Source organism: Apus apus, chromosome 4 (genome assembly GCF_020740795.1).
Source record: "Apus apus isolate bApuApu2 chromosome 4, bApuApu2.pri.cur, whole genome shotgun sequence".
NCBI lineage: Eukaryota > Metazoa > Chordata > Aves > Apodiformes > Apodidae > Apus > Apus apus.
This window is the reverse complement of record NC_067285.1, coordinates 87,256,608-87,273,544: the sequence shown is the minus strand read 5'-3', so window position 1 is coordinate 87,273,544 and position 16,937 is coordinate 87,256,608. Positions and strand designations below refer to the sequence as shown.

Here is a 16,937-nt window from a genome sequence, read left to right as displayed (position 1 = left end):
GCCTTCGAGGAATAAGAAAGATCAGGCTACTCAGAACACTTGGCAAGCAAATATTGCAGTGGTGAGGACAGCACAGGACCTAGTAGGCAGTTAGGGACATGACCCAGTTCCTATAGTGCAAAAGTAACATAACACAAAACCAAAAAAATAGACAAGTTGTCCAATTTCAAAACTCATTCAGCCAGCAATTTTTAGAGCTACATAGGAAACTGATTGTTGGTTTAGGCTATGTCTGATCATGTCAGTTATCTAACAGAAAAAAATAAATACAATTTTGGTTTAGCAGCAAGGAAAACAAAAAAGGGTAGGAAAGGAGGAAAAAGAAAATTTTTAGTAACAACAAAAAGTAAAATTCAACCACATCTATATAAATAACATCGATGCTAGTGTTGGGAAGTAAATATAAAAACATTTTAAAATTGAGGATCTTAGAAAACATACTCCACTGTTTAGTATGAAAATAATGGCCTTTTGAGACAGTACTATTAGAGAATGTATTTAATCCAGTGCAGAACCATCCACTCTACCATGGGAATGCTTAGCTCAGTATCTGGTAGGTTGCCAGCCATTTAAAATGTTTTTGTGTTGGTTTAATGATTGTTCTCATGAGCACTGATGGTAAGGCTTGACATTAATTAAAATACTAAGTCATCAGAGCTTGCATTGTGGGGAGACGGAGAATGGGCTGGATCCAATTGTCTTCAAGGTTTCTTTGGCCTTCCACAGTTTTCTCTTAGATGCATCATACATGCCAAGTATCCTCTTAGCTGAGGTATAACAATATAAATGGACTGTCTTCGCAAATATAATCTTTTTAGGCTTTCCACACTTTCATTTAACTGATTAGAGGACACTCATTAAAATCAGCTAATCATGTAACATGGCTGTGTTCTGAATGCTAAACAAAATGCCTAAATGAAAGAGAATCTTAAAACACTGTCTCTTTTAATTTATTTCTACTGTATACTCAATGGTACTCAATACAGTAGGAATTCTGGACCCTGTCCTCATTAACCTCAAAACTCATTACCCTGTATAAAAACAGGCCCTTTCTTTAGAGCGTGTTGGAAAGGTATGAAAAAGCATATTAAAGATAATGTGTTTGGGCATACGCTCTTGACACACCATGAAGGATTTTGCTTAGAACTGTGAAATTAATACAGGATAGCACAAAATCCTGAGTAAGATCTGCTGTTAAAATGATCTTTGCATACTTTGAATAGAATACCTATCCTTACACATTTCTCTCATTTTATTAAACAACTACTTGAGATCCAGATCTTCAAAGGTACACAAACAGGAATCAGTCACTTAATATCTCCAGTCCTCAAAAGGTCATGGAGAGAATGAGTAAAGAGGCCGAGCTTTTCTACTCCTCCCATCTATTCAGCAAGCCTGAGTTCCTGCCTTACTGGCACGGGCTTAATAATGTAGAGTGAGAGTGCAAGAAGGAAACTGTATGCAACATATAATGTGATCGATAGGCTAAGAATGAAGACCTTGGGCTTGAACAACATGGAGCAATATGAAGCAGCAAGCCAAGCCTAGATAAACACAATGGGATTTTCACAGTGAGTAATATATAACATAAAGAAGACAGCTGGTCCCAAGGCAAAAGGTAGAGCAATCTTTTCTATTTTAAAATATATTTTCTCTTTTGAATCAGAAGTCAGATGATCCTGTGACTTTGGGTCACCTCCCCATCTCAGGGAAAACCAAAAACCTAAACAAGGTGCCTGAAGCCAGTTACTTTCCCAGCTCATTCACTCACACATGGCATGGGGCTCATGCCGCTTCCCTGTGACACTGAAGGGCTGCGTAACTTCCCTGCGTAACACCCAAGTTCTCATCTTTGAGTACGTGCAGTGCAACCACAAGACACTCTTTGCAAGCACAGACATGGCTCAGCAAAGGCCCCTTTACCTTCTCTGCAGATGTAGACTCAGGCCCTCTCCCAGTGGCAAGCAGGAGGCAGGTCACCAGAGGCAGGAGATTTCTGTGACAGCAAATCCTGGAAGATGGGAATGCTCTTTGATCTCAATGCCAAAGGCAGAACAACTCTACTTCAAAACACGAAGCACAGATGAGCAAAGGTTGCAGTACCTTCCTTGCAGATGCAGGCCCAGGCCTCGTCCATGCCATCCCAACATCAAGCGGGTGGGCGGGAGCTTAGATCCCTCCCCATAGGCAAGGAGATCTCTGTGGCAGCAAATCCTGGAAGTCAGGAAGGCTCTTCGACTTTTTTTGGTGTGAATGCTTTCTAAATAATCTTTTCGTATCAAAAAACCTACCAGGACTCTGAGTCCACGTTCAGAACCAGAAGTTCGTCCATGTAACATGGAAGAGTGAGGGGGTTTTGGGAGGGGGAGAGCGTTTGCTTCAAGGGCACCACGGCGCTGGAGTGGCAGAGACTAGGCCCCACGGCAGCCCCGGGACGGAAAGGGCCCCTCTCTGCCCCCAGGGGTGCTGCGGGGCCCCGGGGCCTGCTCCGTGGTGGCCGTTCGGAAGCGGCAGGGTAATCCTCGGAGACGGGCGCAGCGAGTGGGTGGTCTGGCCGGCGGGGCTGGCGGCGCGGGCTCTGCCCGCTGCCCCTGGGCCGGTCCGAGGCCGCTCCCGCAGCTGGGCCGGAGGCGGCCCGCAGACCACGGCTTCGGCACATTTCTTCATTTCTCACTTGAGTGCCCTTCTTTAGTTCCCTTTCAACTGCCCACTTTATATCGGCTTCATTACACCACCGCTCCATTTGTAATGTAAATGGGGAAACTCAGGGAAGTTTTTCTTTTGGCCTTGTCTACGGAAGAATACCGAGAGGTATTCAAAACGTATTAACACAAATCAATGGCACCAATAAAAGCAAAATCTCCTTAGCAACATAATCTTGATTGCAAAAGGAGAACTGAGAGCATTTAGCAGAACAGTGGCCCACATGGAATACGCATTTGTCTAGAAGAATGCAGCACAAAGCCTAAAAGAGAGATGCTGAAAAAATCCAAAATTAACTCACACTGAACAGTTACTCTTTTTTTCAAAAGTACACAATTGGCTACATTAAATCTATCGTGCGCTTTTCTGCTCAGCAACATTGTATCATACCGCTTTGCAAGCCCAAATTACAACACCCAGAATTCTTCACAGCGCCTAACCAGGAGCACCCTCCCCACGCACACACACTCTTATCCACGTGCATATATAACACACGTCCACATATATATACATAAAACATATATCATACACATGCCCGCACATTATAAAGAGGCTGTTAAGATTTCCATACTAGAGTAACCAAAGGGCGGTAAAACGTTTCATGCAAATAAAACTAACTGGCTGATGAGAACCAAGACTGTCCAGAGAGCACTGCAGAGCCCAGGACTCGCTTTGGTTGTTCAGGTTAGCCAACATTTCGTATCTGACCGTCTTAAAAAATACTGGGATTACATACATGGCAATGATTCTTTTCTAAGCAAATGGCGGCTGTCTTAACTAGACGGAAAGTATATATTATTTGAGTGCACTAGTGTATAAAAAAAAGCCTACAAACAGCTTCAGCGTTACTATTCAACCCTAATGGCAATACATATAAATCCTGCTACCATTAGGGCTTGAAAAGCTTAAAGAAATGCACAGACTCGATGAAAAGGCAGTTTGAAACACTTAAGGCAGGCAATGCCTCTAAATTTGTTAACTCTAGTCCTAGAGTCACTTAAATTACCAAAATAATTTTATTTCTTTTTTTTTTTTTTTTTAGTTTTTTTAGTTTTCTAATTTAGACTTAAAAGTATCAAGTGGAAATTAGAAGAGACCATTATATCCTAAAGGAGAAGCTTGTGGAATTTTTCTTTCTTTTCCTTCCCCTGCCTACCACCCCCACAACGTATTAGGTAGAGGAAAAAGAGCAAGGCTTAGTAGATAGGTTAACAATTATTTTATTAGTTTATAATACATACAACTTAAGAAATGCTTAAAAAAAATTATATTGGAGTCCATTCCAATTCTGGGTCAGGTCAGGAAAAAACAATCCTGATGTAGTAAATACTATTCTATAATTCAACAATAGATTAACTTCAGTAATTTAGCAGACACCGTTAAATACTCTTAAATATGCATATTTACAATTGTTCACCCTTAAAAATATAAAAATTAAAAAAAATCACCTTTTCTTCCTATCTTCTCCTCCCAAAGCTGCACACCTCGTGAACACAGTACTGGCCTCTAGGCTTTCAGCCTTTCACTTGGACTTAAAATATTTGAAGAGGAATGTTACAATAGTGGAAATCACAGCAACCCTATCTTTCTAAACTCTTCATGAGGAGACACCCAACAGGCAGAATTACTATCAAGTCTCTATTATATAAAGAGCAGCTTCCTTAATATCCAGTTCTAGGTTAAATTATTACTTACAGATTTTCTGCCTAACATAGTCCAAAAAATTGTTTTTTAAGTTTGCCTTCTTGAAAGACAACATCCCTTCAGTGGCTTAATTACTACCACTTCTTTGTACATTTAGCGGGTTTTTCCCAAGTACATATAGTTGATGCAATTCCCTGCAAATTCTTTTAAAGCAATATGAATTACACAGGGCTACTTTAGCACAAACATTTAGGCACTGTTTTGTAGTTTACTATTCTCTTTAAAATTTACGTTTCCAATTAGTTTCATATTCTGAGTGCCATTCTCAGTCTTTTCTGAAAACAAGAACTCAAGTTACACTTTTCACATCAGGAACTACTCTGCATTCCTCGTAATGTCACTGAACCAAACTGTTCGTTGAGAAGACAAACAAGTATGTATAACACCGCATATCCTAACAAATTAGAAAGCCTGTTGCAAGTACAGAAGGATCAGAGATAAACATTTAGAGTGGATGACTGAGACATTTATATTGGTACAATGAAATCAGTTTAAACACTGAATCACTAAAAATAGTGACTACTTTGAAAATTTTCTAAATGTAATTTTAAAAAAGAAAATACAAACCCAAGCCACTGTAACAGAAAAACTACCAAAACAAACAAACAAACAAGTATGTTTCCATAAACATTACACAATCTGCTATCTGCCCTCCAAAAGTGAGCATTTGTCAATAGTTCCCTTCTCTATAAAAGCTACAACTAAAAAAGTCTATCTTACCAGAACTTAGGTTATCTTAACTGGATCTTACTCCCGGTCCTTAGATATACTATCACATGACAGGAGCTGCCTGGACAAGTCAAGAATTTTCTTTGGAAACAATTAGCCATACATTACAGCCTCCAGCTCAGGAAAAGACTGTTTTGTAATGACTGTATAGCTCTCATCAGCCATTCCTTTTTGGCCTTGATATTTTAAACTAAGAGATGCTGAGTTTAGAAGGAAGCTTACCTCAAAATCTGCATAATAGCATAATTGTCTATTAATTATAGCATAACAAGAAATGCAATAAAACACTTGTTAAAATAAAAACATAATTAAGACAGTCTACATAATTATTGAAATGGATTGCTAGCTTTTATTTTCATTATTCAACACCATTTCATACAGCTCAAAACTATTTTCCATCACATTCAGGTAATTCCAAACATAATCCTCAAATTCAACCTTTTGGGTGTTGCTTCTCCTAATTCCTATGTTTCATCCTTTGCTTCACTAATTATTCCCTAGTGGTCTGCTGTATTCCAAGGAGTCAAGTATGCATTAATATTTTTTTTAAAGAAATAAATCTTAATGAAATACTAATGTGTTAAATGAAGTAGAATAATATTTTAAATGACATCTTCCAATAAAATAAGAATGTTTAGTTTATAAATTATGCATTATCCAGGTGTCATGTGGTTGAGATACACACACCAGGACAAGTGTCAACATACAAAGTTTCCTGCACTGACTCATTTTTTTAAATTTTAAAAAATAGTCTCTAATTCAGCTCCTGCTGAATGAAACAGCAGTGTGTAAAAAGATGAAGTTCAAAAATTAATGAACTACAAAATACTGTTACCAACACAACAACCCAAATAGGTACCTGTAACTAATGAAGAACAAATACATTTTCAGCAGTGAAAGTTTTTGCTCCTAGAGTACTTCTGCCCTGGAAACTTTTCCACTTAAGAAGAATGTTTTCTCATTACACCAGTATCCCCCAACTCACCCAGCCTACAGAGAGAACTATACAAAGAATAAACACAGGAATTAAGAAGATAGCACCATTATAAATAATCATGCTATCCAAATCAGCAAAAAAACTCATTTATCCTTATCCAACCAACTTTGACATTCAGTAGCCTAATAATACAGAGTAAAGAAAGCTCTCATAGCTGTTTATTTGTAACATTCATAATGGTCATGCATATTACAATCAGTTTTCTAGGGTGCCATTTGCAAAGTAAGCCTTCATGCAGATAGGTATTCAGGTCATTAACTCCATTTTCCTATTTCCTATTAGTCCCTGAGAAGTTAATATTTCTACCTACACTATGGCTGTTAAAGACATTATAACAATCATACACTTAGATGTCTGTGATGGAAATGCAATGTGGCTTTAGGGAGAAGCACAGAAATTATAGCAAATTAGCAGTGATGAATACAGGTCTTATTTCTAAAATGCCTTCTTTTCATAAGTAAAGTTGCTGAAGAGCAACATGAAATATTTCAGTCATGGATAGAAAACTAGCCAGTGCCACTTACCCTTAATAAGTTGCTACTATGAATCCAAGTCATTTGGGGCTCTGAGACCTCTCTAATTGAGCACTTCCTTAACATAAAATCATTTGGATTTTGACCTAATGTAGGGTCATCAGGATCCTTCTTTTAATTACTCAACAGCAGTGCTGGAAGAACTTAAAAGAACCAGGGATTTTCTTTGCTTAACAAGTCTTTTGCTTCCCAATTAACGTGATCTCTTTAAATTGTTCAGAATTCAAATGGGGATTTTTGGTGAACAATTTGCATTATTGCCAGCTGCTCAAAAACCATAAGCAATGGCTCCCAAAACAAGGGAACTGATTTAAAATTAAGACATTAGGGTGGGGGGAAGGGAATAAAGAAAAGTTCTTTTTCTACGCCTTCTGGCTTCTAAGCAGTTACAGATTGCACTTTAAAACTCTCCCCCCCTACAACCTCCATGGTTACATAATGACTTTTAGGAAAAAAAAAAAATAATGAAAATTGACTTTCAAGTAAGCATGTGTGTCAGAGTATTACATTTAAACAGCAAGATCTTGAGATTTACAAAAAAGTATAATTTAACGAATTGATTTAGAGATTATAATTTACATCTTAGTACTGTAAAAAGTTTTTACAATCTACTCTACTTGGTTTTGAATATCATGGGAAATTTCAGATTTGCCACAGAAATTTCTGGATTTGCATATATAGTTTATTAAAATTACTATTACTGAGCTATTATGAAAAAACTATTGACTTTAACTTATGGTGAAGTTTGCCAATCCCAGTATAAACTTTGAATCATAGATGTTTAAGAACAGATGAGCTCCACAGAATTCAACATGTAGGGTGCAACAGAAAGCCCTTCTCCTTCAGTACTTATTTCTATCACTGAAAGATTAAAAATAATATATTTAAATTATATGACAGTAATACAGAAATTTTTATTGGCCAGTCAAAGGTTACTACACCTAAAAATACTAATTAGTCTTCACAGGGAGTCACTGGTGCCTTTACCATTAGTTTTTCAGGCTCGAGGTGAAACAGACGTAAATTAGTATTGTCACATTGGAAACAGAGATTATCTAGAATCACAAAATCATTAAGGTTGGAAAAAACCCTAATGATCAACAAGCCTAACTGTCAGCCCTACAGCCCCTAACAAGTAAACCATTTCCCAAAACACCATGTGCACCTGTTTTTTTAATGCCTCCACCACCACCCTGGGCAGCCTGTCCCAATGCCTCACCAATCTTTCTGTGAAGAAATTTTTCCTAATATCCAATCTGAACCTTCCCTGGCACAACTTGACCCCATTTCCTCTTGTCCTATTGCTGGTCACCAGGGATAAGAGGCCAACACTCACCTCACTACAACCTTCTTTCAGGTAGTTGTAGAGAGCAACGAGGTCTCCCCTCAGTCTCCTCTTCTCCAGGCTGCCTCAGCTCCCTCAGCCTCGCCTCAAAAGACCTGCTCTCCAGATCACTAATTAGTCCTTCTCTGCACTCTCTCCAGCAACTCGATGTCCTTCCTATACTGCAGTGCCCAAAACTGCACACAGTGCTTGAAGAGCAGCCTCACCAAGGCAGAGTATAGGGGCAGTATCACCTCCTTGGTCCTGCTGGTCACACTATTTCTGATTCAGGCCAGGATGCTGTTGGCCTTATTGGCCACCTGGGCACACTGCTGGCTCATGTTCAGCCAGCTGTCAATCAGCACCCACAAGTCACTCTCTGTTGGGCTCTCTCCAGCCACTCCTCCACAAGCCTGTAGTGCTGCTGGAGGTTGTTGTGGCCAAACTGCAGTAGGAATCGCTGAGTTGCAAGAAGCTGAACAAATTAGTACAACGCAGTATTTATTTTAGCCAGAAGTAAGCTATCTCCTGAAGTCCTACTATAGTTTCTGGTATGCTCAAAATTGCAAATTCATCCTTTGCCAGCTGGACAAAAAAAAAAAAAAGCTAACATGTATCTCTCACGAGCACATAGAATAAACAGATTAAACATTTTAGAAACAAGACCAAAAGAAAATCCTGATGACTTCTACAGGCATTAAATAGTTGATTAAAGTTCCTGCCATGTTAAATTTCCATCGTTGTAATTAATTAATTGAAAGGAATTATATGAAACTCACCTTACAAGGTGCCTGTACTACCTCACCAGGAGAGTAACATTTTTGAGCAAAACTCATCTGTATATAAACACAGGGACAGGAGTTGGACTCAAAGATCCTAACGGGTTCCTTCCAACTCAGCATATTCTATGGTTTTCAGTTGAAGACATTGTTTAAATAAAAGATCAGAAATGCTTTAAAAGGCAATTAGTCTGGTCACCTTATTAAGGGATTTAACTTTTTATTTGCTCAGAGCTCTCCTTTGGATCCCTACACTAGAAGTTAAACTTCTTCTAAGTTGAAATACAGAAATGCATGCTAACCAAGCAGATGACTGCAAGTGCACCTAAAAGTAGTCAAGATCTTTACCAGCACTATGGCTTATGTGGAAGCTTTACTAATAAGATACTCTTTGTAAACCTGTAAGCCACACACTATTCACTGCTCTGGTTTCAACACATCACACACAAATTAGCTTTACTGTAGGTAGGTCTGGGTGCTGCTGTGGTAGCTGTGGTGCCACAGAACATAGCATGGAAAATGTTGGTAGTAAACTAAGGAGAACAGCTCATGCTGACTGTGGTGCTATTATGAACATATCACAAGCCATACCCAATCTGACCCTCCACACTAATGAACTACCAGTGGAAAACCGCATCCATGACACAAACCTATCTATACAGTCAACTGAGAGTTTTGACAATAAAATGTAGGCCTTGCATGATTCAATATTCATTTTGTTGAAAACTGACACTGGAAGAAATCAGTATGTATTTCTGATCATTAGTATTTATCACCAGTTATAATTTCTGTTCAATTCCAACCTCTCCCCTGTACCTCTAGCCTGCACAACTTCAGCTGCCATCAACATTAGGCCTCTGACCTCTCTTGCAAGCTGACGCTGGTCCAAGGTTATAACTAATACTTCTGGGTGAGAGGAGGAGCATTGCAAATCCAGACTTGTGCTAAAGAAGACTGAAATTTATTTTCAAAAAATTATAACCAGTTACTTTAGAGAGAAACCACTGTGGGACCCATAAGACTGAGGCTGCACAAAACTGGTATTTGTAAATGTCCTATTTTGAGCCAGGATTAAGCCAATTTTCCTTTTACTGTTGTTTTTTTTTTTTTCTGTTGTTTTTTTCTTTCCCTTCAGTAAGCTTTCTTTTAACTAGTAGCAAAGTGTTCCAACTAAGACTGATAACGGTGAAATGTTTTTCTAACTACTGGGTCTTCAAGGTCGTATCTTTGATCTGCCAGCTCAGACACTATGGGGAGATCTATGCCCCCCCCACAGGAGGCTGAATTAGACAGACAGCAAACTGGCCAGAGATATTCCATTCCATGTATCTATGTAAGCTCAGAGGAAGGTCAGAGATCACAGAAGACAACTTCCTTCCTGCTTCTTCTTCCCTTCCCTTCTGTCCATGGCCGGCGTCCATGGAGGACTCCGTCCATCCATCACCGTCAACCCCTGAGCTCGAGCTCTCCTGACCCTCATCACTCTCCGCTTTCTCCAGCAGCTCCGGGATTTCTCAGGACTGTTTCCAGCTCAGGAGATGCTGTGGGAGTTGCCAGGGATTGGGGGAGGTGAGAGGCTTTTGCACATATCTGAACATATTTGTATATAATTGTATATATCTTCTTTTATCATCAGTGTTTAATTAAAGCTGTGTAGTTCAGTTTTCCATCCAGCCAAGTCTCTTTTTCTCTCTCTCCTTCCCAACCTGGGCAGGAGGGGATTAAGAGCATTGTTGTCAAACCCGAGTCAAACGATGACAGTTATTTAAAAAATCATATTCTGTCAAGTCAAAGAAAAATACTTGTAGCCTTGTATGAAATGCACAGCTGAGCTATTTTCAAAGTAAACAGCAGGAATCCACAGACAAAAGCTGAGCAAAAGAGGAGTTTTGGAAACAGATAAAGAAGGCTTAGATTTAAGAGAACTTAAATCTTTCTAGACCACTCCCACTATCAACAATTTAGGAATAGTCACTAGAGAATATTTTACAGAGAATAAATATTTTTAAGACATAGAAAAATAGTTTACAGCATCAAGGTACCTGTAATATATTACCTTGAAATAAAACTTGTTTTCAAAAGATTAAAAAGAGAAGATGACTCTTGTAGTGGTATTCTTTTAATTCATACAAATAATAAGCAGAGTATATCTGTTTTTTCAAATATTCACATTATTGCTTGCTACCACAACTGTACAAGGAACATATTCTTAACTTACATTAATGTTCATGTACAGTAATTTTAGATACCTAAAGCAAATTTTAAAATATGACTGAGTTGCAATTAAAAAAACCCAAAACAATGTGAAAATATATGTACAACTAAGATACAAGTAGAGGAAATGGAATACAACTGTCCTGACCCAAGCATACATCGTACATCCATTTAAAAGTATTGAACTTGTGCAGAAAATAAGGTTTGTAAACCAAAATGAACAGAAGCAAGGGTGAAATAAATAATTATCTAACACATTTAAACTAACACTGTTGCCCAGCATACCCAGCTTTGATTCTCTTTAATACACAGCATCTGCATTTGCATCTGGAACTGTACTGTTTCAAGACTTTTTTTCAGCATTTTTTTCTGCTTGTGTGGCTTTAAAACAAACAAAGAAACAAAACCCTGAAAGGTCCTCTTGGACTATTAAGTTTTAGTAAAACAAGTCCTTCTGCACCCGTGTGTACAGGGTCTGGTAAACAGTAGGAATAAAGCTGATATATGGCATTAGCCTGAATTAAAACAGCTACATTATAACCTGCAATACTAAGATATATTTGTGATCTTGAGTTCTGCTAACTGGATGCATGCAATTCTCTCATTGATTCTTCTAGTCTGAGTAAAATAATTCTATTTTGGTGCTTTTTTCTTTAACCTTTAAATTAGAACTTTTTCAGAACCAGCTGACAGAATTTCTTCCTGAAAAGCGCACAGATTTCTACTAATGCAATGACATTTGGTTTCCAAGAAGCACAGTTTCAAAATGAACTTCATGTCCCTCTTTTGCTGGAAGAGGTTAGCCAATATCCCAAAAAGAAATAAAAATATTTACAACTGACTAGTCAATGACAAAAGTTTAGGAAGATCTTAGAAGGTACTCCAGCATGTAAATGAACAATTAAAAGGACTTACACAACATACAGTCAATCAGTTGTGTCATTGTGAGATTAAAAAAAATACCTGCTCACTTGTATACCATTTTCAGCTGTGTATTTATAGTAATATATATATGTACACACACGCACACATACAAAAGTCTCTGAAAATTAAGATACATTAATAAACAGAAGTAGTAAAAGTAACAATAACTTAAGCAGTAAGTAACATTTGTGTGAAATGACTGTGCAGAGTTTGACCAAATGCACTTAGAACATGCTCTTATTTAACAAAAAACAACAAAAAACCCCAACAGAACAAAACCTCAAATCAAACAAACAAAAAAAACAAAACAAAAATGAAAACACCACAAGATTCTGTAGAACCAATTCTATGTCACCACCAGGAGAGCACCAAGCAAGGCACCATTGGAAAGACAACATACTTGAATAAGTCTCTATAAATAAATCTAATGCTAATCTGGTCGAAAAATCGGCGTCTTTGGTAAAAATTCTATAAGGATGACCTGTACAAAAAGAAAACAAATATACATTAAATGGAAGATGCCAACAAACCTAGTATCTATCACAATGACAATTCACATGCACCTTTTTTGGTTTTTAAGCACATAAATGCTTTGATGACAATCAAAGATCACAGTGCTTTTCTTACTCAGGAGATCATTAAAAGGTCATGATGTTTGATATAATTGTTTTGGGATAGAAAACAAATACTCTTTAAGAGTCAAATTCAATTGAAAAAGTTTGCCTACCAATACCTAACACATCTAAACAAACTGAAACAATCTACTACATAGTTATTCTTTAATATAATTAATTTACTCCACTAGGAAAATATTATGAAAGAGATAAATGTATTCATAAAAAAAAAAAAAACACAGTGCATGCAAAATAATTCCTTTCACTTAAAAATTGTTTCCCCTTAATATAGCATTCTAAATCATATTTAGAGTTCAAAACTGGTATAGAAATATGTATCAGCCTTTGCAAAGTTCCCATACCTAACAAATCTCCAAGTAGTTAGCAAGACACTTGACTAATGCTTTTGCTTGATTATTCTTATGTTGCAATTCAAATTTAAACTATGTGTTTCTGAGCTATGTACCCATGGTAGGGCACACTCTAGAATACAGTCCAAGTATTTCTTCTACTTTAAATAGAGAGCTTAAAGTAAATGTTTACTTGTCTTTCTGAAGAGAAAAAATGCACAAGTCATAATACAGCAGCATGATTGCATCAACAAACAAATATATGCACCTGGTAATGTAACTACAGCTTTTATTTACTTGTAAGGGGATGTTACTTTTCTAAAAAATTAAAAAACAATTTCAAACTGTTTTTGATTGTAAAGGAGAAAATAACTTGTCTATTTAGAACTCTGATAGCATACTGAACATCAGAAAAGAATGAAGTCTGATTTTTTTTTTGAGGCAAACACTTGAAATAATGAATATCAAAATTAGCTGTATAAGTTTATTTTAGAAGATATTTAGAAGTTACTTATTTTCAGAAGTGATGCAAACTGCTCAAAATCCATTGCAGTCAATCACTGGATGCTGCAGAGAATATCAGAGTTTCTGATATTACAGCAAGGTTTCAAAAGGGAGGAAGAAGTAAAGCTTGAACACTGTGTTTATGCCATGAAGTAAGACTAACTTGTCTTTGTTTTGTTTCAGCATCTACAACAGTGGATTTAGAACCTTAAGTTGGCAAAGCACCAAGTTTTGGGTTCAAGACTCTAATTTAAATCACCTGTTTTGAAAACACTGAAGTTTATTATTTGAAATTAAATCATAAACACAACATGAAGGGTAGTTTTTAAAAAGGGACTCACAAATCAGTTTACTGAAAATGAGAGAAAGGTACAGAGAAGTTTTGTAAAAATCTTCTCATTAAATATATCCAGAGATAATATATTAGATGTTTAAAAAATTGAAAAGAAATTATTCCAACTGCATCCTGCAAAACTATATGCTCATGCTTACATATTATTAACGTTAACAGGCCAACTGATTTTAAATTGCGTTTAATAGAATGTGTGTTCATCTGTAAATGCTGTTGGGCCGCAGTATTTACTAATTAGCATTGCATGTTGTTTCTTCAATTGAATCTGCAGAACATTGGACACGATAAAGTTTTCCAGTACAAAACCAAAAATTTTCAGTGAAATGAGAAAAGATTCATTTAGGTAAAGAAACTTTGCAATTTGCTTTATTCAAATTTTCATTCACATCTCACACAACTAAACAAAATAAAAAATTGTAGAATAGGAGTTTAAGGAAGTCTACTTATTCAGTGAACTGAATAGGGCCATTCTGTAAAAATTGCATTTCAAACATCTTGTATTTCAGGGCTAGAAATAAGATCCAATGTAGAAACAGGAAAGAGGAAGATTAAATTAAGAGAGTCTTTAATATAATTTCCAAATATTTAATAACTTAAATTTTTAGATGCATGATAGCTTTGTTGTTTCAAAGAGCAAAGTACCATATAATGAAAAAATAACAGACAAGTTAGAACTAATACAGCAGATATTTCTGAAAGGTTAATCTTCTTTTTAAAAAAATTAACTCTTCCTATTGCTTGCTTTCTGGAGCACTAAATAAATTATGCAGATACTCATGGTAGCAGCTATTCTATGCATCTCCAAGATATTTGGAAATGAAAACACAAACAGCACCAAAAAGAGCAAGAAGGTTGCAAGCTAAACAAACTGAAATCCCACATTGGACATAACTCGTTTTAAACCCCATATAAGCTCTTCACTGTGTATTTCTAAGAAGGGCTTATGGAGTCTCAGCCAAAGACTGAATTAAAACTCCAGAGATTGACATAAAAATATTTTAGTGGCACCAACTGGAGATAAAGATACTTTCAAGACAGTTGAGGTAAGGGGCAGTTAAAAACTGAAAAGGCTAAAGGTTTCTTAAGCTCCAACAGCTTAGTTGAAAGGTCTTCTTCCATACTTTTAGACTTGATTAGCATTATATACAACAGCCATATCTGACTTGCTGCGTAACCAAAGTTGTGGTTATTCTTTATACAGCATCCAAAATTTCACACTCCATCAGCACATGTTCAAGCTATTTTATCTTGGCAATTAATTTATTATTTTTCAGAACACAGTGAAGCCTTGTTTTCAAGTCATTCATAACTTTATAAATCAGTCCTGCACATGAAACCATGCATCTGTGAACCGTAGAAAATCCTTGCACTCAGGCGATTAAGCTCCTGACACCTTTACTGATTAATAATCATGAAAAGAATAAGATCAGAAGCAAAATAAATGATCATTTAATAGAGAAACTCACAAAACAGCCCTTTAACTTACATATTCCATCATGTTATTCGTTTCACATTTCCTTTTGCTTAGTCTCCAATGCAAGCACAGCTAGACAAGGAGGAAAGAAAAAGAAGAAAAATGAGCTGTATTTTATTGCAGCACACAGACTAGCCCATTTGTCCACCTTTCATATTTTTCGTTCAACAAAAGCATCTGTTTCCATACTGTGCAATTCAAACTCCAACAGTACGAAGCTGCTCCCTGCGGCACTCACCTTGTGGTATAACCTATTGTTTTCCCATTCTAATAACTTCTCAATCGATCTTCGTGTCTGGAAGACAAATGAGAAAGAATTTTACTCTTGACTGGTTTTGGAAAAACTCTTTTGCAGCTGCTTTTGCGTGAAAAGGAGAGAGGTACAGGACAGTGACTGAGCACAGGGTGGTCTGTAGAACTATCAAAACTCTGGTATTAAACAGTAACTAGAACAGAAACAAATTTTTATGACACCTAAGTAACTTTCTTCGACAATTTTGGTACAAATACCTTTCCTATATAACTGCTATAAGAAGCAGAAAGCATCTTACTTTAACACCACAGAAATTCTGAAGCGATCTAAGTATAAAAGCAGGAACACTGCTTCCCCAGTATCAGTGGTCTTAATGCACTGCTTTTAAGAGGGTCTGCATCTAAACTGGCAAAGGTTGCAAACTATTTTGCAGTGCTGTAGGTCAAGTACAAATACACAATACTCTCAAAAGTAACAAACATTCCTCTTTCGTTATGTCCTGATTTTAGAGACTAAAAACAAATTTAGAAAGTTACAGTAAACTGCAAAAATGAATATCCTATTATTTGTATAAAGAACAAACCCAGTATTTAGGATTCTAAAGAAAAGTTTTATTGCCTATGTTGTTCACACTTGACACTTCAAATAGAAAATCCTGAAAGCTGTTCTGCATAGCTTTTTAAGATTATGTATGCTAGTATTATAGGACATTCTGTGCTGTAAAGCTTCACAACATTTTGAATATAATTATTCAGCTATATTTACATTTGAGAAATACATTCTGACATTTATGGTCATTTGACTGCCAGAATATACACTGCTTAGCTCTAAATGGGATTTGCTACTGAGTATGAATAAAAAGAGGATAATTCATGGTGCCAGGTGTTAAGATGAGACCAACAGAGCTGCAGGTGCAAAAGGACAGAGCAATGACAAGGATCAAACACAACTTAGTGCAGCTGCAGCTTCCTTACAAGGCAGAGAGGGGTGAGGGGAAGGGATGAGAAAGCATCTTGCTGTTATTACTACAAAATACAAGTACTGTAAATGAACCTTAACAAATTGAACTAAATGCTGTCACAAGAAACAAGAATGTCCGAGGAAAATAAGTTAGACAACAAATTATTCATTGCCCATCAAATATTAACACCTCAGTTTTCAAACACCAATTTCTCTCTAGTTTAATACCAAAACACAACTAAGCATTTACTGTGGTGACATGCTTAAAAATTAGATCACTGCTATCTATGAGTAATCACTACACTGATTTTTTGTTATATTTTTAAAAGCACAACTCACAAGATTTACAAGAAGGTGGATGTCCCAGAGACTAATTTATCACATCAATTGGGAATTGAGTATTTTTGGGGTTATTGTTATTATTATGTTTTTAAAGACAGTGCCCTATAACAATAATCAGTAGACCTCACTTGTTTCTTTGTAAAGATAGCCTTTTAGAGTCTGCTCTCCTTTTAAATGAAAA

At 36.7% G+C, this 16,937-nt stretch overlaps 1 protein-coding gene across 1 annotated transcript in view; it reads right to left on the bottom strand.

Moving 5' to 3' along the window:
* Positions 1 to 3,907: 3,907 nt before the first annotated feature.
* CHIC2 (cysteine rich hydrophobic domain 2) overlaps positions 3,908 to 16,937 on the bottom strand; it is a 31,649-nt gene continuing 18,619 nt past the window's right edge. Inside the window, exons 4-6 of the mRNA XM_051619688.1 lie at positions 15,440 to 15,496; positions 15,214 to 15,273; positions 3,908 to 12,388 (exon numbers count right to left, since the gene is read on the bottom strand). Coding sequence (XP_051475648.1) covers positions 12,338 to 12,388; positions 15,214 to 15,273; positions 15,440 to 15,496 — 168 coding nt within the window. The 3' untranslated portion in view covers positions 3,908 to 12,337. The remainder of the gene's footprint in view (positions 12,389 to 15,213; positions 15,274 to 15,439; positions 15,497 to 16,937) is intronic.